Source organism: Choloepus didactylus, chromosome 4 (assembly GCF_015220235.1).
Source record: "Choloepus didactylus isolate mChoDid1 chromosome 4, mChoDid1.pri, whole genome shotgun sequence".
NCBI lineage: Eukaryota > Metazoa > Chordata > Mammalia > Pilosa > Megalonychidae > Choloepus > Choloepus didactylus.
The window spans coordinates 100,081,851-100,104,860 of record NC_051310.1 but is presented as its reverse complement, the minus strand read 5'-3'; the positions used below and the strand labels follow the sequence as shown (position 1 = coordinate 100,104,860).

The 23,010-nt window shown below is 46.6% G+C and overlaps 1 protein-coding gene across 5 annotated transcripts in view; it reads left to right on the top strand.

Moving 5' to 3' along the window:
- Nucleotides 1–23,010, top strand: part of LOC119531718 — a 53,789-nt gene that overhangs the window by 17,350 nt on the left and 13,429 nt on the right. For all 5 annotated transcript variants that reach the window (XM_037833281.1, XM_037833285.1, XM_037833283.1 and 2 more), the window contains exons 2-3: nt 19,966–20,043; nt 21,910–21,991. In XM_037833281.1, coding sequence (XP_037689209.1) covers nt 19,966–20,043; nt 21,910–21,991 — 160 coding nt within the window. The remainder of the gene's footprint in view (nt 1–19,965; nt 20,044–21,909; nt 21,992–23,010) is intronic.

Below are 23,010 nucleotides of genomic sequence, written 5' to 3'. Positions count from 1 at the left end.
GCATCGCCTGCCCAATCCCTTTGTCTCTTCTGCCCACAGAGCTTAGTTCTTCAGAATGTGAGCATCTGTCTCCCAGCACTGGGTGTGTCTGTAGCACTTAACACTTTGTAATTTTCAGACAACACAGCCCCTAAACACAAGCCCACTACTGCATCTGGTGCTCAACTGAAGAAGCTGTTATCTGCCACAACATGGAGGAAAAGCTGTCTGTGTTGATCTTACATTAAGGTGTACATATATATGTATAGGCATCATAGGGGATTTTCAAGAATAATTTTGACTTATCGGGATTTTTACTTCAAGGGCTGACTTAAACCTACCCCTATATAAAATGTGACTCCATTATGTATAGTTCCTGAGAGCATTAGGGATTGGGACGCTATTTGGACAAATAACTGCTCTGCATACATAGAGACCTCTGCAAACCATCTCCCAAATCCTAGGATGTCTTCCCATGTAGGGCATGAGCCCACCAGTAAGCCTTCAAATCATTGGGAAAGGCTGGCTCCTGGAGGTGGCAGTCTTCTTACCCCTTTTTAAAGCAACGGAGGCCCAGAGAAAGGAAGTGGCTCAACAGAGTATGTGAAGGAGAAGAGGGCAGGTGAAGTCCAGCTCTCCAGTGATTCCTGGGGCAGAGCTCTTTCCCCTGAGCCCCACTAATTGTCCTCGGAAAGAATAAAAAAGAACATAGGATTGGGAGAGTTGCATTCCCTGTGAAGAGCATCCTAAATGGAAGGGCTCTTCAGTTCAGCCCCAAATCATATATTAGGAACAGTTTTAAGCCGACATATTTTCCTGCAACAAGTCCCAACGGGCCTCACATCTGCCGCTGCTGCTTTTTTTTTTACATTTTTTTATTGTGAAATATAACATATTTATAGAAAAGTGATAACTTTCAAAGTACTGTTTAACTAGTAGCTATTGAGCAAATTTCAAAGAGTATTATGGGTTACAGTTCCACCATTTCAGTTATTTCCTTCTAGCTATTCTAATACACTGAAATCTAAAAATTAAAAAAAAATTATAAAGATCAGTATTTGTAATCCTTTATTAAATCCTATCTTGTCTTTTGCTACCCCTCCCTCTCGTTTGATCACTGTCTCAATCTTCAGGGATATCTGGGCATTGACCACCCTAACTTGTTCATATTGAAAAGGGGTGTTGACATTATGTTGAGGGGGGACACATCTGGTTGATGCTCTCAAAGGGGCTGTTGCCTCTGGGTTTTGGGACTTGTCTGTCATAGGAACACTCTGGAGGATTTTGCATCTGCTTCTTAATGAATAAACACCAGTTTTATGAAAGAGGCTAGACTTTCCCAGTAACTCTTACCTTGGATACACTTTATATTTGGGCATCTGCCTAAAAAAATCTGCCCAGTGTAAGAATGGGCCTGAAGATGTTTGTGGGCTTGTATGGCAACTCAAAGGTTAAGTTTCCATGGAAAATTCTGAGACTCCATATATTCTCTTACTCTTCTAGAAAAAAATGTCCTTTATGTTGCACAAAAATAACTATTGACTGAATGGAAAAGAACTGGGAGCAACAGGACTCACATTTATTGAGCACTTAACCACATGGGGGGCACTTTTGGCATTTGATTCTTTACAAAGACCCATGGAAATGGGCATTGTGATTATCCACTTTGCTCAAGAAGAAACTAAAGCTCAGGGAGGTTGAGTGACTTGCCCAAAGCTACACAAATAAAGTGTGGCAGAGTCAGGATTTGAACCCCAGTTTAACTCCTGAGGCATGGGTTTTTCCATATTCCGTGGTGTCTCCCCCTGGAGAAACTTCATGGGATCTTGGATACTGACTGGGTGTATATGGTCTAGTCCCTCAGTGAATGCAGAAATTCCTTCCCCAGAATACCTGTCAGAGGATCAGAGGGAGAAAGTGGGGCAGGTAGACAGAGCACTGAGCTGGATGTTCATACTCATGAGTTTTTCTCTAACCAGCTGTGATTTGGCTATACCTTGCACAAGCCAAGTTCGTCTGTGCTGGAAGGTTGGACTAGTCTACTCGCTAAGATCTCGCCCAGCCCTAAAGGTCAGTGGTTGTGCCCTGTCGCCTAAAGACACCTGTTCCATTGTGCAATTATGAAAAAGTTTTCCTTTACATTGAGCCGAAACCTGTCCCGTCTGGATCCCACCTGTTCCAGCTTTGCTTTCTGGGACGAAACAGAATGAGTCGGCTCCTGTTTCCATTTAACTGCCCTTCAGAGATCTGAGGATGGTGAAGGTGATATTCCCAAAACCGTGCCCAGCAACTCTGAAAACCTGGCTTTCAAATGAAAAACCGTTGGAAAGAGCCACGCACCAAAATATAGGTGGAGAAGGCCTGGGATTTAAGAGATGGCAGGGACAACAGTTCATTGGCTCCCACTGAGAGAAGAATATATTAATAGTGTTTCAGAAAAGGCAAAAACCACAGCCACTCACTCCTTCCAGGCTACGGAGAGGCTGTAATTCAAAACGTATTACATACAGTGTGCTAAATTGGTCACCAGAGGGAGTCGAGATATAATAAGATCTTTGGTTAGAACCATCATTATAACAGTTTGTAGTTGGAGAGGTTTTTTCCTCCTTTTTTCAGCCAAAGGGCTCCAAGCACCTTGCAGCCACCTGTCTCATTAATGCCCACAGCACCTCAGCGGGCGGGGCAGGTGGCCGGGGTCATTATCCCGCTTTGTGAAGCAGGGCACCTAGAGGTCAAGCGACTTTTTTCACATCCCGCTAATTAAAACCCTCTGTGGCTGTTATTTGCAAGTTCATGGGTTCCATAAAAGTTTTGTCGGTGATTTAAAAGCCCAATTGACTTCCTGACTGCCTTGACGCTCCCATCAAGGAGTCAAAAATGAAAAGAAGAGAAGCAATTTTCCCCCACGTTTTGGTTTTGTATGAACTTCAAAAAATTTGTTAAAATAAATTAACTGCCTCTGGTGCCGAAACTAATTTATTCACAATACTTCTTGGTTTCCTACTTTGGGTAAATATTATGGGCTATACCAAGAGTGAGAACTTGACCCCAGAAGCTACAGTCCAGCTGAAAAGGGCTGTCTGTATGGGCCAGAGGGGGATAAAGCCATTTCTGACCAGGGGGATGTGGAAAAGCATCACAAATGATGTGGAATCTGCACTGGGGGCGAGATGTAGTGAACATTTGTCGATTTTTTTTTCTTTTTTTTTTTTGTCACCTGGCATTCATTCTCCCTTGACCTACCAGCACCCCATTTTCCTTTGCTGGGGACTCTGCTCCTCTGTACAGACTTGCTGGACAGATCTCCCACCATAGAAGTGAAGGGGTCCCCGGAGCTTATTTCAGGGTCCTTGCACCCAGTTTGTCCTCTCCCACTTCTAGTGCATCCAAGAGCTAGGGAAGTGACATAAATAGGGTCGGAAAGAGCCTCTCTCCCAGGACTTTGCGTCTTCAGGAAAAAGGTGGCAAAGGACATTGATTCCTTATTGCAGGAGCACCTTGAGGAACTCGCCAAGGGGCCTGATTGTCCTGTTCCTTGTCCTGGCTCCTGTTCTGTTCCCCAGCCTGGGTCTCCAACCTTCCTACAAATTTTAGTACAGTCCAATATCTTTCCAATAAATTCCATTTTGGCTTAAGCTAGCCTGAGTCCCTGGCTGATAAAGAATCCCTTTTGGCAGAAGCAATGAGTGCGCAAAGCCCTGGAAGAAGGAAAGACCAAGCACAGAGCAGCAGATTTGCATGGCAAGAACTGAATCTCCAAACCTTCCTTTTTTTTTTTTAACTAGATCCACTCAGAAAACAGGGCCTTACCCAGATGGTTACAAGCACTAAACACATTTAAAAAATGTACTTAGGTAAATATTATCATTGGGAAAGTTGGGTGAAGGGTTCATAGGGCCTCCTTGTATCATTTTTGCCAATTTTTGTGAGCCTATAATTATTTTTAAATAAAAGCTTTTTTTTAAAAAAAAAGGGCATTGTTGTTGATAAGATTAGTATAGATAATATCTGAACTCCCACCTCCTCTCCTAAAGTGTGTGGTTTGGGGATCTTCCAGTTAGCAAAAGGAAGAAGCCTATGTATAAGCAAAGCCAAAACCAAGCTGGAGAGTTCAGTTAACAATGCCTTTGGGGAGGGGTAGTGAGGAAAGTCATGTCAGGAAGTTCAGGGGATCCAGGAGCCTAGACACGGCTCAGGTCAGCTCAGTTTACCAAGGAGGCAAGAGAAAGGAGGCAGAACAGGGTCAGGCTGCAGGGGAGTGTGAGCAATTGCCTCCTGGGTCAGCTGCTGTCTGCAGTGTGCTCTTACAAGCTGCTGTGGGCATGATGTGGCTTTGCCCCCCTCCCCTACAAAGCACAAGGGGAGAGGTGAACAGAAAAAGAAAGGACGAGGGACAAACAGATAAAACAGATAAGAAAAAACTTTTGCTACCTGCTCACAGTGTACTGAGCACTGAACCAGGCACCGCATGTGGATTTTATTTCAACCTCACACCCACCCTTCATAGCAAGGGGCATATCATCTTCAGTCTGTAGATGGAGGAAAGAAGCTCAAAGAAGTAAAGCAACTTGTCTTACACCACAGAGCTAGCAAGTGGCACAGCCACATTGAGGTGCAGGTGCCACCTCTTAGCCAGTGCCAGGGCCACGGGCTCCACCCCCCACCCCCACCCCAGATCTTCAACCCTAGTAGTGCAAAGATATTTCCCCTCAAGTTACTAGAAAAGCCCATCATATCCCCTCACCCATACCCTCAACATATTCTAAGTGAAGAGGCTTCTGCCCACAGTCCTCTTGGAGTGGGCAGTGGTCACGTTTTATACTGCACGACCCCACCCTCCTGGCCACAGCTGATTGGATCGGGGGTGGTCCACACCCCAGGGCCTCAGCTCACAGCAGAAGACGACCATCAATGTCACCTGGATTGCTGGATCCAATGGAGTGTATATTACTAATTTTGGTGACTCTTGGCAAATTGCTCACCAGAGAGGTTGTACCAATGGATACTCCCACTTTCCCATACCTTTTGATAACCATTTGTTCAGAATTTTTGATCTTTATCAATCTCGGTAGTTTTTTTAAAAATCAGCTTTATTGAGGTATAATTTACATGTGATAATCAAGGTAGTTTTAATTCCCGTTTTCCCCTTTAATAAGTAAGATTACACATACGTTTGAATGATGGGAAGAGTTTAAGGTCCTTCAAATAGAAAGAGTCCCGTTTTGCTGGGTGTCTTACCTTAGCACCAATTTCCCATTTGTGCAGAGCAGCTACACTCCCTCTTTATCCCATTAAATCCCCCAACAATTGTCACTTGGGTCTTTAACAGTTTTATGCTCAAGACTGTATGAGCTTCATGTGCATTATCCTGTTTGTTGCTCACAACAGTTCTACTAGGGGGTTGTCTCCATTCTAAGAATGAGGAAGCAGAGGAAACACAGAGAGCCAGTGGCAATGCTGGGTTTAAATTCAGGTCAGTTTGACTGCAGAGCCCATAATCTGCTGACTCCCTCACTCTGATTTGCTAGACTTGGAGTCAGACCACCAGGACTTGCATCCCAGCTCTGCCTTTGCTGTGAAATGTTGAGAAAATCCCTTCCCCTCTCCGGGCCTCTATACAGGGAGTGATTGGAGTTGCCAATTCTCATGACCTGGGTGGAAGAATGGGGCAGGAAATAAGCCAAGACTGTCTAGACCCCAGTATTTCCCTGGCTTATCAGACTGAGTGAGGAGTAAAGCAGAAAGCTCCCACTCCCACAGAGCTGCAGCGGTGCTTCTGGATGCAGACTGGCCTGAAATCTGGAGGGGGATGGGCAAGGGGGGGAGCATTCATCCAACACATACATGGCAGCCATGCCTGTCAAGAGGCCTTCTCTGTCCCAGGAAAAAATTGCAAAGGCAGATGGAAGTAGTTATTCTTGTTGAGAGAAACGAGGCATAGGAACTTGCTCAGAGGCTCTGAAAGATGGTGAGAATGAAAACCAGGTTTCTCAGGGTTACCCGAGAAACTTAACTAGAGTTGCCATTTAGTTTTAGATCCTGGGGTGGGGTTAGGGGAGGTGTTACATTTTAAAGGAGGGGAGAATGAGGCCTAGAGAGTGACTTGCTCAAGGTCACACAGGCTTTAAGACTTGAACTGGACTTGATTCCCAGTTATGCGCTCACCCTCCCACTCTACCCCCTACTCTGGCGACCAGCCAATCTACTTTACCCACCAATCCACATTGGCAGGGAGACTTGGGAAAGCCCATGCTGTTGAAAAGAGGCAGTAGTTGGGTTTATGTCTTGATGATGCTACTGAGATGCATCTTTTGGGCTTCATCATTGGACTTCCATTATGTGCACATTGATGATGCTGTTGTATACGTTTCCTTTGGATGCTTGGTTAAAATGACTCTGTGTTTTGCTCCAAAAGTTGCTGGAATCTGTAGAGACAGAGCTTTACTATAAAAGGGATAAATGGAAAATTGCAAAGGTGTGCTTCAACCCAAGAGCACATCATTTTTACCTGAGGCTTATACAACATCTCCATAATCTTGAGCTCTTCTCATTCATTATGGCACATGAACTTTGTTTCCTTAGGAAAACTCAGAGACTGCATTCTACCACTGGATTGAGTGGGTGTACTGTGTTGGGGAGAGTCTGGTGGTGCTGAATGGTGGTGGGGGGCAACAGCGGTGGGGAAGGCCAGGTCACACATTGCTCAACATTGGCCCAGCAACCGTCTGTCATTGCTATCCATGCCCAAGGCTGCCAATCCCCAAAGAAAGGATACAAGCTTTGACTGTATATTTGAACCAAGATAAAAAGGTTGAGCATCTCTGATACCTTTAAAGGTCTGAGATCTCTGAAATCAAGATGTGTCTTACAGTCACAGTTGGCAGAGGGCCTATCACTATTGGCACACATGAAGCATGTCAGTAGCTTGGAAGGATATCTTTCAACTGAAGAAAAGAGGCCTTTTAAGAAACGGTGCATCATTTAGTTGATGGCCCTGAGGACAATATGTGAAAAAAATAGGGTCATAAGTGATGCTGAGTTGTTGAATCCAAAGTGTTGAATCAAAAAGGAGTCCAAATAGCGGAAGTGTTGGACTTTCTTATCTGGATTGTTGCTAATGTTCTCACAAACATTGAGAACTGGCAGTTTGGTATGCCAAGCTCTCTATCTTGGGGCTTGTCCTTATGAAGCTCATTACTGCAAAGGAGAGGCTAAACCTGCCTATAATTGTTCCTAAGAGTCTCCCCCTGAGTACCTCGTTGTTGCTCAGATGTGGTCCTCTCTCTCTAACTAAGCCACCTCAGCAGGTGAACTCACTGCCCTCCCCCCTACGTGGGATCTGAGTCCCAGGGGTGTAAATCTCCCTGGTAACTCAGGATATGACTCCCGAGGATGAATCTGGACCCAACACTGTGGGATTGAGAACATCTTCTTGACCAAAAGGGAGATATGAAATGAAACAAAAGTTTCAACGGCTGAGAGATTCCAAATGGAGTAGAGAGATCACTCTGGTGGGCACTCTTACGTACCATATAGATAACCCTTTTTAGGTTTTAATGTATTGGAATAGCTAGAAGTAAATACCTGAAACTATCAAACTGCAACCCAGTAGCCTTGACTCTTGAAGACGATTGTATAACAATGTAGCTTATGAGGGGTAACAGTGTGATTGTGAAAGCCTTGTGGATCACACTCCCTTTATCCGGTGTATGGATGGATGAGTAGAAAAACGGGGACAAAAACTAAATGAAAAATAGGATGGGATGGGGGGATGATTTGGGTGTTCTTTTTCACTTTTATTTTTTATCCTTATTTTTGCTTTTTCTGGTATAAGGAAAATGTTAAAAAAATAGATTGGGGTGATGAACGCACAACTATATTATGGTACCATGAACAGTTGATTGTATGATAATTGTATGATATGTGAATATATCTCAATAAAACTGAGTTAAGAAAAAAAGGAGTCCAAATAAACTGGATTTGAATCCCATCTCTGCTTATCAGCTGTTGACCTTGGGCAAGGTACTTCACTTCTCTAAGTTACAGTTTGCTTTTTAGCAAAATGTGAACAAGAATAATACATATATTACAGGGCTGTTGAGAGGATTAAATGAGAAATACATGTAGATTGATTAGCATATGATAAGCACTCAGTAAGTGGCATAATTATTACACATATTTCATCAAATCTGTGATGTCATCAATTTTTAGATGAACCACTATTTTATGTACACTAAAAAGACAATATTGTTAAGCTATGATACAAGGCTTTTTTATCGTGTAAAATTTTGCTCATGTACTCATGAAAGAGCTCTTTCAGACTTACTTAGACATTGATGTTTTGTATCACTTTATGCATATGTACATGCATGACAAATATGTAGAACTGATTTTTCTATTTGAAAATTTATGTAAATGGCTTCTTAATGTTTGTATCATACAGCAAATTTTTTTCACTCATCAATATATTTTCTGAGATCTCTCCATATTGATAGATGTAGGTTTAACTCATTCCTTTTAACTTCTATGAAATATTCCATTGTATGGCTGTACCATATTTTCTTAGGCATTCTCCTATTGGTGGACATCTGAACTGTTTCCAGTTTTGCACAATTACCAACATCCTTGAACATGTTTCCTTGGGCATATGCTGAACTTCTCTTGGACATATACCTAATGACGGAATTGTAGGGTTATAGAGAATGCAATTGAAATAAAATGTTCAGTTTCATCAGACACTGCCAAGTTGTTCTCTATTGGGGCTATATCAATTTATATTCTCACTAGCAATGTATAAAAGTTAGTCTTTTTCCACATGCTTGCCAACATTTGATATCGACATTCTTTAAAATTTTTTGTCAATTGGAGGGCATTTATTCCCATTGGGGATGTCCCGAGCATGTGAATAAACATCATCCATCATGTGTGACTCAGAAGGGAAAAGATTGAGAGTCACTTGGTCTGTGAGAACAGCCCTGTTTGACCACAAACATCACACCAAGGTTTGAAAGTTGATGAATTGCTTAATAACTCCTCATAGTCATTCACCTTAGCCAGTGAAACATGAACTACTCTTAAAACAAAGCAGTCACCAAATTAATTGCTATGATGAAAGAACTTCCCAGATGACTTCATAAGTGTGACCTGAAGCTTGCCCGGTGACTCCTGGTGGACGTTCCTGAGCGATGGAATAACATGGAATCTGTAAGGATTCCAGGAGAGGTTTAGCCCTCCATTTCCCAAGGCTCGTATGTGGGCAGGTGTGGAATAAGAGTCCTTGAGCAGTAGCTCTAGTGCTCTTTCCCTCCGCCCCCCAATCCCTACCATGATTGACCAAGAATTAGTAGGACAGGACCCCAGCAGATGAATGATGACCTGGGTCCCAGCCCATCAGGGTAGGAACCAGGGTGGCCCAGCAAAACTACCTTGGGAGTTGTACTGGTTTGTATATATTATGCCCTCCAGAAAAAGCCATGTTCTTTGATGCAAGACACATTAGTGTTAAGTTGGAATGTTTGGAATGGTTGTTTCCATGGAGATGCGCCCCACCAACTGTGGGTGATAACTATAATTGGATAATTTCCATGGAGGTGTGGCCCTGCCCATTCAGCATTGATTAGTTCACTGGAGCACTAAATAAGTTCAAACAGAATGGAGGGAGCTTGCTACAGCCAAGAGGGACACTTAGAAGAAAACACAGGAGCTGAGAAAGGAGCTGCAGCTTACAGAGACATTTTGGAGATGGCCTTTGAAAGCAGACTTCAGCTCCGGAGAAGCTAAGAGAGGACAAATGCCCTAAGAGCAACTGAGAGTGACATTTTTGAGGAGCTGAAGCCTAAAGAGGAATGTCCTGGGAGAAAGCCATTTTGAAACCAGAACTCCGGAGCAGATGCCAGCCATGAGCCTTCCCAGCTAACAGGTTTTCCGGACACCATTGGCCGGCCATCCTCCAGTGAAGGTATCCGATTGTTGATGTGTTACCTTGGATGCTTTATGGCCTTAAGACTGTAATTTTGTAACCAAATAAACCCCCTTTATAAAGCCAATTCATTTCTGGTATTTTGCATAACAGGCAGCATTAGCAAACCAGAACCAGGAGTAGTTTCAGTCCCCTTCTGTACTGGAACCACCTCCTGCCCTAGGCCATCTAGGCCCTTCTGCCCACCTGCTCCCTCCCAGTCAACCTCCTCCTCCCCTTCTGAGTGAAGTGTCTTTAGGGTGTTATGAAAATATAGCATGCAGCCCAGGAATCAGATCTGGGTTCCACTCCTTGGTTGGCTCAGTGACTGTCTCTACACAGAAGGAATGGTCCCTGCTCTTGGGACCTCTGTGGGTTGTGTGATGAGCAGTACACATCAGGACTCAGAAGGTCTTTGAAAACTACTAAGTATCATAGGTAACAGGTGAAGTGGGAAGCAGTGTAGTTTGGTGGAAGGGGCTCCAGTTTGGATATTCAGTGGTCAAGTCCCCACCCCTTAACCAACTGAGTAACTTCAGGAAATCTCTCTCTGGGCCTCAGTGTCCCCATATATGAAATTAAAGCAATGGACTAGATCAGCATTTTCAAAACTAAAACAGAACCCTCAAGATGCTCCGTAAAGAAGGGGTTCCATTGTCTACCAACACTGAGAAACACTGAATGTGACAGCTACTCTCCAGATCCCATTGAGAGGCAGCATTTAAGGTTCTGAAGCATCTTGCTGGAAACAAACTCGATGTTTCCCAAACATCTTTGACTTTGGGACTCTTTTCTTGAGGATCCTGTTGAATGAATAATACCATTTTTAACATTTCTGAAATCTGGGATGTGTCGCAATTGATGTACCACAGAGTCTTTGAAATATGGGGCAATAATAATAACTGACAAATATTGTGTGACAATTAAGTGCTGGCATTGACTAAGTATTTAAATGTAGTACATTATTTAATGTTCCCAATTGTCCTATCTATTAGGGACTATTATTATTCCCACTGTCAAATGAGGAAACTGAGTCACAGAGAGGTTAAGAAACTCACCCAGGATCACAGGCTAGTAGATGGTGGAGCTGGGATTTAAGTCCCAATGAGCCTGGGCTCTCAAGACCCTTGGAAATCCAATCTGTGGTTCAGTGGCCATGAATGACATAAGGCCTTGTTCTCAAAGGCCTTAAAATTCCATGTTCCATTAGGAAGGAACAGATTCATAAGTGAGCAGACCCTGTCCTAGCAGTGGTATCAGGAGCTAAGGCTTCTGGCCCCCGAATGCCCCAGGTTAGTGTGAAGAACAGCAAAGCAGGGATGGGGTGGGGTCGGGGGCGCTGTCAGGCATGGAATGGACTGGGAACTGGCCTTCACACGAGGGATTTTATGACTCAGCTTTGCAGGGCAGAGATCAGCGCCTGACTGACTTAATGACACTTGTGCCCTAGACTTGTTTCCCGCTCCAAACCCTTTCCTATCCTGACCCCTCCTCATTTCCTCAGCACACCTGTGATGGAGACAGGCGAAATTATTACTCCTACCCAAGAAAGGAAGTTGAGGTCCGGGAAAAGTGAAACCCAGAAAATCTTCTAGCAGCTTTCTAGGTAGTATCAGCATGGGCTGTCTGTTCTCCAGACTGTGATTTGCAGAAAAAAATGGAGATAATACTGCACCTTGGGATGGCTGGTTTCTAGGCCAAACCTATTTCTGATGATGGCAATTACAAAGGCAGCCGCTCCTTTTTTTCTCTTTCTCTCTCCTACTCCCCCTTTCCCCTCTAGAACCTGGTGGCCTGGCTGGGTTCCCAACATCCTGTTCCCAAGAGAGCATCTGAAACTCATTTCCCTTGAAGTGTCACTGACTGTTACCAGCTGTGTTCCTGGGGGGGTTGGATCATTGCAGGGGAAGGAAGCACTTAACAGCTAAGCTGCCTTCTCAGACTGCAGTGTGCACACCAGTCCAGGGAGGATGTTGCTAAAATGCTGAGTTTGATTCTGTAAGTCTGGGTCATGCCTGAGCTTCTGCATTTTTACAAGTTCCCAGGTAATGAGGAAGCTGCTGGTCTGAATACCACACTTTGGAAAACAAAGACAAAGAAGTTTCGTGGAGAACCTGGGGGTCAGGATGTCTGGGCTATTCCTCAGTGCCCCTTTCTATCTAGCCCACTTTTGGAAAGCTATTGAATTTCTTCTAGTTTCATTTTCTCTATCTGTAAAAATAGAAAATACCTATTAGCATTTAGGCATTTAAATTTAGGTATTGAAATAGCTAGTAGAATTTAGGAATGCCTAAATATTTGAAAACTCCTAAAATAGTAGTACCTACCTAATGGGATTGTACATAGGTAGTATTAAAAGAAAGCATTAAAGAAAGGATTAAATGAAAAAAGTACATACCAAGTACTCATCTCAAAGCCTGGCACACAGTACACCCATTTACTATTAATTAGCAGTTATTATTACAGGGAATGGAAAGGCTAGTCTGGCAGAATCACAAGCACCAGGAAGCAAGCAGGGAGGTGCAGAAGGAGAGGATTCTTTCCGCTGTAGTGAGGATAAAGCCGTTCCTATTCTGCCTTAGAGCCATCAAAGGCAAGCTCCTCTCCTGTAACTCATCATCACTGGGTTGGTTTCCCTGGAAAGAAGGAGAACTCATCCCAGTCCTGGTCAGGCACGAAGACAGGTTCAGCCTCTGGTCTCTGCAGCTTTGTCTTCTCAGGAGTGTCTCTGTGGGTTTTTCACTTGCCTGCGGCCACCTTTGGCTGCTTCTCCTTAAATCATCTCTCCATCACAGAGGGTGGGGAGCCTGCCTGCATCTCAGGGGCTCCAGCTGTCTCCCATGGAATATGAATAGTGCCTGTTAGGCTGTTTTGTCTTGTTGCCTTAATCTGCTTTCTGCACAATGCCTAGGTTAGGCATGTTTGCAGCCTCAGTGAAGCCATTATTTCTGTTGGTGACATTTTCTAGGAACAGCCTGGATTCATGAGGGGCTGAGGACAGCTCTTGCCTGTATCTGGCACTGTGTGGCCCCCTTCTGCATGGCCATCTGTGTCTATTTGTCCCTGGCCTTGGGCACAGACCCATCCACACTCAGACCAAAGAAGCCCAAGGCCTGGAGCTCAGGTGTAGCCCTTGTCAAACCGTAACATACATGCCAATACCCCGGGGATATTCTTAAACTGCAGCATCTGATTCTGTAGGTCTGGCACCAGACCTGAGATTCTTCTGCCTTGTTCCGGTTTGCTGATGCTGCCAGAATGCAAAACACCAGAAATGGATTGGCTTTATAAAGGGGGGTTATTTGGTTACACAGTTACAGTCTTAAGGCCATAAAGTGTCCAAGGTAACACATCAGCAGTCACTGGAGGATAGCCAGTGGTGTCCAGAAAACCTCTGTTAGCTGGGAAGGCACGTGGCTGGAGTCTGCTCCGGAGTTCTGGTTTCAAAATAGTGTTCTCCCAGGACGTTCTTCTCTAGGCTGCAGCAGCGAGCTCCTTCTGTCTGAGCTTATATAGTGCTCTAATAAACTAATCAAGGCCCACACTGAATGGGCGGGGCCACACCTCCGTGGAAATTATCTAATCAGTGTCATCACCCACAGTTGGGTGGGTTGTAGCTCCATGGAAACAACCTAATCCAAAGGTTCCAACTTAATCAACACTAATACGTCTGCTCCCACAAGATTCCGTCAAAGAACATGGCTTTTCCTGGGGGACATAATATATGCAAACCAGTACATGCCTTTTCTAACAAGCTCTCAGATGATCTGAAGTTGCTGATGGTGCTGGTCCATAGACCATGCTTTGAGTGGCCAGGTGGATCTCAAACTGTATTATGCATCAGAAGCATCTGCAGGTCTTATTAAAACACAGATTGTTGGTTTCTACCTACAGAGTTGCTGATTTGGTAGGCCTGCAAAGGGGGGGAGAGGTGGGGGGGCAGAGAACTTGCATTTCTAACAAGTCCTCAAGCTAAACTAATCCTGCTGATCGAGGACCACACTTGGAGAACTACTGTTTTAGAGTTTCCCAATCTTTTCATCCTCTTTATTATTATTCCCTGAATTCTGGGACCTGTCTGAAGTCTCCGTCTTAACTACTTGTTTTAATTCAGTCCTGCTGGGTACCCCTAGGCTGTCATATCTATAGCTGGCAACACCCACAACTTGGCCAATGACACTGCTGTGTTCTTTATGGTCTCTGTCTTGAACCCACACTCTGCAAACTTGCTGGCCTTATTTTCCGCCTAGAGCCTCTCCTGGTCCTTTCGACCTGATCTGACCAGCCTTGGTCTTTGTATCTCTGCTCTGCTGTCACCAAACTGCCTTCTCTGTACCCTGGGTCCACAGTCCTAGGGCCCCTCCCTCTTTTCCTGGCTCTTCTAGGGGCACAAGGCAGCTGCCGGGCCCTGGCTTGTGAAGCTGTGCCCAAGGGAAGCAGAAATCACGGAGCTAATTAAACCAACATGGACACAAGGCCCCGGAATTCAGGCGCCTGCCCTCTCCCATCCCCTCCAACCAGAGCCTTGCAGAGGCTGGAATGAGTGCGTTTGACCTTCTGGGATGGATGCAGTTAACGAGGTGATTGGGTAAATGTTTTGTTTAACAGAACTGGTTTCTGGGTTGGACCCAAGGCTAATCTGGACTCTGGAGGGCTTCCACGCCTCAAGTCGTGCCTGCTCCGCTGAGCCTCTGGATGCCCAGGGCTGTTATGTTGTTGGTGGCCAGCTGTACTGAACTCCTCCTGTCTCCCCTGAGGAATTCTGGGGCAATTTCTCTGACTTTTCCCGGTCGCCAGCCCCATCCCTGTGAAACTTTGTGTCTTACCAGCTCGTCTTTCCTGCCTGGAGAATCTGTGTTTGTAGTCAGAGCTGAAAGGAGCAGGCTTTTTCAGGGCCCTGCCAGTAGCAATTAAGTGGCAGCCTGAGGGCCTGATAGCTTTAGGTCTATCACTAAGAATCTTTGACCTCAAAGATGCAGTTTTCTCTCTCTTCCTTGCTATAGTTGCCAAAGTACTTTCTACCTTTTAACACAGCTCCTGCCTCACCTGTTCCAGGTTGCCTTCCCTGAGTCCAGCACAAAACTGGTGCTGGTGTCAGACTGGCCTGAGTTCGAATCACAGCTCTGCTGCTTTCTAGCTGTGTGACCTTGGGCAAGTGACTTAACCTCTCTGAACCACAGTTACCTCATCCATAAAACAAGGAACACAGTCCTCACCACCTCACAGGGACAGTCTGGGAAGTGAAAAGATGTAGTAAAGGACCCATCACAGTGACAGGCTTATGGGGTTCTCACTGTTTACCCCATTGCCACCCCAGTACCCACCAAGAGGCTGGGCTTTGAATGACTCAGCCCTTCAGACAAAAATAAGTGGGAGTGGGTGGGATTCTAGGCTGCCTTGGTTCTCTCCTGGCTCAAACCTTGGGAGAGAATGGCAGGTGGGCTAACAGCACCAGGGACAGGGGGCCTGAGATCTAGGCCTGGCTGAGCTCCTCTCAGCCTGTGTGATCCCAGGCAAACCACCTTCCCTCTCTCTGCTTTGGTGGTCTCATCTATAAATGAGGCAGCTTGACTGTGAAACTCAACTTCTCCCTCACCTCCACGATTTTAAAGTAGGTGCTCAATAGACATGTCTATTGCTGGTGGGTGGGAGTTGCTAGGGTGGGCTCTGGGCTCTCCTGTATTCTCGCCTCTCGGTGAATGCCAAAATCCAAGACACAATCCCTCTCACCCTGGTGTCACCCTCCAACGTTCCCCACCTCCATCACAAAACTCCCAAGCCCTATCCTAAACTGTGCAGCTGGGGAGTCTGTGTTTTTCATCTTTCTCATCTCCACACAGCTTCCTGGAGAGCCCGACATCCGTTGAGCCACATGTGGTAGAGCAGTGAAAGGTTCCAGAACCTGTAGGTGGTCCCTCTCCATTGGGCTTGTAATCACTTCCCGGATTCCAAAGCCTCATTATGTGAAATCCAAGCTGGAAGCCCCATTCGGGGTTTGCCTGTCCCATCTCAGCTGTCAGCGGGTGCTTGAATTGTTTAGGGCTGTGCTGGGGGAAATGGGAGGACTGAGGCTCCGGAGGGTCTGTGTGCACACATCCCCTCCCACCTCCTCTCCTGATTAATGTTGACTCTGCTAGTGTCTCCTCCGAGTGCCGTGATCTCACCCTCTGGGTGCACCTGCTGCGGGCCTGCCCGCCTCCCTGGGCTCAGAGGTGGAGCACTCGACTTGGGTCTCACCCTCGCATTGGGGAATGGGCTGTGGGACAGTGGGGGGAGGTCATCGGGCTCATCAAGAACTATTTTCCAGCTTGTTTACAGTCAGAATTGGACTTGAAATGGGTTCAAACAACTTGTTTTACCATTCCCAGGGGCAGGCACTGTAGCGACTTCAAAGAAATATCACCTGCAAAGCCTGTCCTTAAGGAATGAATAATCCAGAGAGAGGCAGGGGTAGTCACCCCTTCCTGCCTCCATTCATTCTTTGATGCCTACAGTCAGCATCTGTCACTCAGCCCCCCTTTTCCCCTTTCAGCTCTCAGGTATGAATGGAGGTTTGGAGAGGAGATGGAGGACTGTGGCTGAAGAAGCCTGTTTTCATCTTTCTACTCCCTTCCTGGAGGATGGTACAAGCAGGGGGTATTGAGATGGGAAAACATGGCACCTAACTTGGGGTTTCTCCAGGCCAAGTACACAAACAACCAGAAATCCAGGCGGATTCTGGTAAGAACCTTTATGAGATATAAACAATGAACTGAGAGTTCCTAGGAGGAGGGTTACTCTCAATGAGGGCAGGAAATGGAAAGGAGGGAATTTTAAGTATCAGCAAGTTGTGGAAAAAAACAAACAAACATGGGAAGGCTGGAAAAAGCAGGATGTTCAGGGAACAATGTCATTAGAAATTAACCAGGAGAGAGTTCTTTCTTCTACTTAATAGCTGTGTGGTCCTGGGCAGTTGCTTAACCTCTCTGGGCTTTATTGCTCTGTTTATACAATGGGGAGAAGACATGTGAAGTCCCAGTCCTTCCTTCCTTCATAGAGCAGATACATGGAGTGGGGAGTATGATAATTATAAATAGGCCAGATGGTGCAAAGAGCCTTGAAGAGAAATAAAGTAGGGAAGGAAGTGGAGACAGGAGGGGTAGGAGAGCAATATAAAATAGGATGGTCAGGGAGGGCCTCATTGATAAGATGACACCTGAGCAAAGACCTGAAGGAGGCGAGGTAGCTAGCCCTTAGGGGTCTTAGGGAAGAACAGTGTGGACAGAAGGAATAGTGAGTGCGGAGGTCCTGGGGTGGGAGCAAAGTTCCTATGTTCGAGGCCAGCGCGGCAGGAATGGAGAGAAATGGCAGTGGGTCTTCACAGAGCCTGACTCCAGAAGGATGGCTAAAGCTGGTCCTCTTCTTGCTAGGGCTAAGTCTCTTGTGTAATCAGAAACAGCTTGATTGGGCTGCTTAGCAGGAAGCACTTTCAGTGCTGGCACCAGCAGCTGGCTGAGTGCCCAGGATGCCCCGGGCACCTGGAGGCAGTGGCTGGCTGGGCCATTTGGGATTTTTCTGACACGCTGACTGCAGGGATTCTCAGGAGCTCCCTGCCTTTGACTCTGAGGCCTTTACAGCTGTCTTGGCAGGGTGTCGGGGTTCCCAGGGTGCTGGCCCCACCCCGCAGCAGCGGGCCTCTAGGACTAACACTGCTACTCTCACGAGCAGACACTAGCCCTGTGCTGAGTCCTCAGGAAGATGGCAACATAGAAGGCAGAGAAAACATTTGACATCTTAGCTGAGGCTCTGTTTCCCTAAACCACAACATTTGCTCTGCCCCTTGCCCAGCACTGCCCCTGTTCAGCCAGCCAAAGGATTCCTTGTTTGCTACTCAGAGGAAGAAATGACACAGCAGAGCCCTGGAAACAAGAGTCGGTTTCTGGCTTTTGAGTCACAAATGCCAATGCCCTGGAGATATTTATGGTGCTGAGGGATGTGGATGAGTGAGGGTGGGGGTCTCGGCTCCTCAGAGGAGAAACGAGGTGAGGAAAATGAAGATCATAGTTGCTGGGGGTGGGGGTCTTGGGAGGAGGCTGTGCCCTGCCCCGTTCGGGTCAAGCACCCAAGGCAGAGTAGGTGACCAGACACACCAGATACATTTGAGAACCTAAAAGGAGAAGGCTTGCGCCCCATCTCTTGAAAGAGCCGAGGAGATGGCAGGATCCAACACGGAACCCAGGCAGGAGTAGCCATGAGGTGTGTTGAAGCCAACATGTATCCAAGGAAGCCTCCCCAAACTCTCCGGGTTCAGCTGGATGCTGGCACAGCCTTTGGTCCTGTGTGCTCAGGAAAGGCCTGGACGTGGGCCTTGTGTGCGGTTAACCCACATCAGCCGCCACTGGGAAAGGCGGAGGATGTCTGCGAGGAGCGCTTGTTCTAAAGCCCTTCACGGGCAATAACTCATTTTGTCCTCACAACAACCCAGTAAGACAGGCACTATTATTATCCCCATCTTACAGAGGAGCAGACTGAGACTGCAAGGGGTTAAGGACTTACCCAAGGTCACAGGGCCAGTGAGAGGCATGGCTGGGGTTTGAACCCAGGCCGTGTAGCCCCAGAAGCATTCTTTGTGTCCACTCGGCTCCACTGCTGAGACCAGGCTGCTGTGGCGGCTGATGGTCGTGATGAGCCTTGACCCCACTGAGATCACAGGCCACCCCCCACCACTCCACCTAGTTCTCCATGAACTAGTTCTCCCCAGAGCTTCAGTTCACTCTTGGACAATGCAGGGAGGGAGACCCCAAATTGACTGAGGTTAAATTTCTAACACCTGCTACAATGGGGCTCGACATTGAAATTTAGTTCAGTTATAGGTTAATGTAAAGTTTGTGGGCTAAGATGCATCCCTGATACAATAACCACCTAGCACGGAAGAGCTACTCCTGCTGTTGTCACCACCATCAAGCAACCTGCCGTGGAGCATGTCAGGAAAGCAAGCCGCCACACCTAGGGTAAGAACAAAGATATGCCCACTACGGGGAATACGACTTCCTCTTCCCTGGTCAAGAGTTTCTGGTTCTTGGGTTGAGCCATTCCAAGAGGGTGGGGTTGGGGCACTTCTCACCGACATCAGCGGAAGGCCCCCTCAGATTGGCTGGAGGCATCAATCACCCCACTTATTCATGCAGTTATGATGCCTGCAGTTCTACCCTCATCTGGAAAGAATGAAGGCAGCAAAGCACCATGGTTCCCTAATGCAAACCATTTGTGTAGCTTCAGGAAAATGGGATGCGATTCACATAGACACTCCAGCTTCTCTTTCAAGAGGCCAGCAGCCTGCTCGGAGAGGGCAGGGCATTGTGCAGAAAAGGAATGTTCCCGGTCAGGCAAGATTCATTCTCCAATACCATCCCTGGACCTCCTCGGGAAGGCAGATCTGATCTGCTCTCTTTTCCCTGCCGATGGGTTATGTGTGTGCGTAAGAGTGCAGTGGCTTTAGAGACTCCAGTTGGGCGAGTTGACACCATCTTAATTTCCTACAGGGCATGGCCCAAGATGCAAAACTGGATTTGATACACTAAAGACTATTGAAAGGAACTCCTGTTTTAGTATATTGTAAGCTCCTTGAGGGCAGACGTGTTTATAATTGGTTTGACCTCCGCAACCTAGTGTAGTGCTGAGGCCCTAGAAGGTTGATGTCCACAGTTTTACCTCAGCTTCCTCTCCAGTCTCTTCCCTCGTGTGTCCCCTGACTCGCTGCCATCCCGCTGCACTGACCCTCTGTCCACTCCTCATGACTGCCAGGCGCTCTCCTGCCACTGGGCCTCTGCTTTCTTCCCTCCCTGAGTTGCCTCGTTGACATCTATCATTTTGGGCTCCCAACTCAATCATCACAACCTCAGAGAAGCTGCCTCAGCCCCCCTGACTAGGTCAGTTTCCCCATTATCGATGCTTATTACACTTTGTAGCTCTCCTTGTTGCTTCTGTCACAGTTGTCACTTTGCACTTTTTCGTGTGAATCTTTGATTAGTGTCTGTCTCCCTCTCCAGATAATGAACTCCACGAAGACAGGGACAGTGTCACCATCGTCTCCCCCACTGCCCTGCCCAGTGCCTGCCATCAAGTAGGTATGAAATGGGTAGATCAACACTCATTGAGCACCTACTGTGTACCATATGCTGAACAACAACCCTGAAAAATAGGTATTATCCTCTTTTTATAGATAAGTAAACAGAGGGAAGAGGAGGTTGCTCAAAGTCACACACTTGGTAAAGGTCAGGCAGCCTTCAAATCCAGTTCTTTTGACTCTGGCTCCACTGTTCTTCCAGCCAGTGGTGTTGGCTATATATGTACTGGTTGGCTGAAGGATTCCCCTGATTATTTGGGATGGACGGCATTGGCTTTGCATGTGCATTTATAGACATAAGGACTGTAGCTCCCATGGGAATTAGCAGCGCGCTTTCCCAAGAAGGGAGGCTGCCCGGGTTCAGCTCCAGGCCAGCCTCTCATTGCTTTAGCGAGGAGCAATGGTCCCCCCCAGAGAGCAAGGCATCCCAGTCCTCTGCTCCCTCCCAGCCCTGCTGAGCCATGGATTCTGAGGGTGGCAAAGCAGGCATTTCCTGTGCCTCACTTGTTTGCCTCTGGGGTGACTTCTAGAGCCAACCATATGCACACCAACTGCACTTTGGGAAATCGCCCAAGGTCCCGGTTACAGAATTGCGGGGGGGGGGGGGGCGGGGGATGACAGCTCTGAGTGCACATGAAAGGCATTCTTGGAAAATGTCTCTCCAACCTCCCTCCTTCCCCTAGCTTTGCTGTCAGTGGTTACGGCAATTGCTGGCCCCTGCATCAGTTTCAGAGGAGGGAGTGGGTCTCGTTGCTTTATTGCTCCAACGTGTGCAGAATTAATTCAACTCTTGGGCAATCCCATTCCCCCCACCTCCTGGTGGAATGAAGAAGTCCAGAGAAGTGGAAGCTGCAGACACGGGGCCTCGGGAAAGTAGGTTCCTTGGATTTTCTCCTCTAAACCTCCCTCCACCACATTCCAGACCCTTCACAAACAAAGAGGATGAGGGGAAGGGACAGTGGGGCCCAGGTTGTTGTAAACGGCCCCTCCCAAACTGAGTCACCAGGAAAGAGGAGGCACAAAAGCCGCTCCTCCCAGGAAGCCTGCACAGCCTCGAAATGACAGCCATGAGCATTACCGACCCAGATGCACCTACAGTGGGGGGTCTGAGGAAGAGGAAAACGCCATGAAAGACTGAGGATTTCATTTGGACAGAATAATATATCGTGCTTTTGCATTTGCCCGCGGATAGATTTTTGTCTTACCTTACTGCCACCGCCAGGGTGGCAAGGTACAGCAGCACATCACGCTTTGGGGAAGATGTTTTCAACAGCCTCAGCTCTCTAGAGCAGCGGTGTCCAACAGAACTTTCTCAGTGAGGGAAATGTTCTATAACGGCACCATCCAATACAGTAGCCACAAGCCACACGTGGCCATTGTGTGCTTGAAATGTGGCTCGTGCACCAGAGGAACGGAATTTTAAATTTCATCTATGTTTAATTAATTTGAAATTAATTTGAATTGAAATAGCCACATGTGGCTCATGGCTAGCATGTTGGATGGTGCAGTCCTAGAGTTTTGCCACTCCAGGTGTGGTCCGATAGCCAGCAACATCGCAGAATCACTTGAGAGTTTATTAAATTCACCCCCAGACCTATTGAATTACACTTGCATTTTAACAAGATCCCCAGGTGATTCACATTCACATTAACATTTGAGAAGCCTTGCTCTGGAGCACAGCCAAGAACAAAGGAGTGGGAAGTAGTAAAAAAAAGGGGGGGAGGGGCAGGGTTGAGGACATCCAGAACAACCATCACAGGGTCCCTGTACCTGTCATGTAAAATTCTCTCGGTACTCATTTGGGGCCTAGGGATGCTTACTTTGGACATGATTTTAACAGCTTTGGCTATAGTATTTCATTTTCCAGCCTGCAGTAGATTGGAAGCCGCAGTGGTGAGACGCAGCAAAAGGCACAATAAGAGCATCTTCGCCATCTCCACTGCCACAGGGTAAATCACTGCAAATTGCCATGCAAATGTAAAAGTAAAAATGATGATTACCTGTGCCGTTTGGGAAGGCAGGGCTGAGGCTTTTCTCTTAGACTGTATTGGAATCTCTTTGCTAGAATTCTGCAAGCCAGGGAGGGATTCCAGAATTTCATTTTTAAATACATGTTAGTGTGTGGTATAATGAAACACATGCTATGTGCTGATGAAATTTAATGTTCATACTAAATAATAAAATGCTTTATTTATGGGCAAATTTATGTCTCCCAGTAGGGAGATGAGTTAGTGCAAGTCCTTCCCATTTCTTCTGGGTTTGATGTAAAGCCAGCTTGTTTCTCCTGAAAATCACTGGGGAAATGTAGGGAAAGAAGGAGCTGGGGAGTGGGGGGAAAGGAGCCTTTAGTATTTATTAGCCTGTGATATGATGTACTTGAAGGACAATTCTATTAGGTATGAGGACAGAGGAAGGAGTTAAATAGGATTACTTTTCTGACTTCTGCCAAGTCTCATGTTAGTAAGCAGGTATTGACAGGAAGGATACATTCTAGAATATTTTTTTTAGCTCCAAAGAGACCATGGATGATTAAGACTATGCTAGGAAGGATTCTCAGCACTTAGAGATCCTATCCTTCACTGTAACCTTGCTTTTCATTTCTAGAGTCAATCAGCAATATTTATTATCTTCTATGTGCCAGGCACTGTTTTAGGTGCTGGGGATAAACTATGAAACAATACCAAAGATTTTGCCCTCTGGGAGACTGGATTCCGGGGGGGCAGAAACACAGACAAGTAATTTCAAGAACTGAGAAGGTGAAACTGGTAGAGAGGCCTGGGAGAGGTCAGAGAGGGCTTCTTGGAAGAAGTGACATTTGGGTTGAGTCCTGAGAGGTTCTGAGAAGCAGGCAGCCCCTGAGGATCATTCTCCTTGGCAAGTCGGCCACACCAACATTCAGAGAACCAGATGAAGGAGGAGGAGGAGCCAGCAGAGGAGACTGGAAAAAATGAGCAGAGAGGGAGGAGGA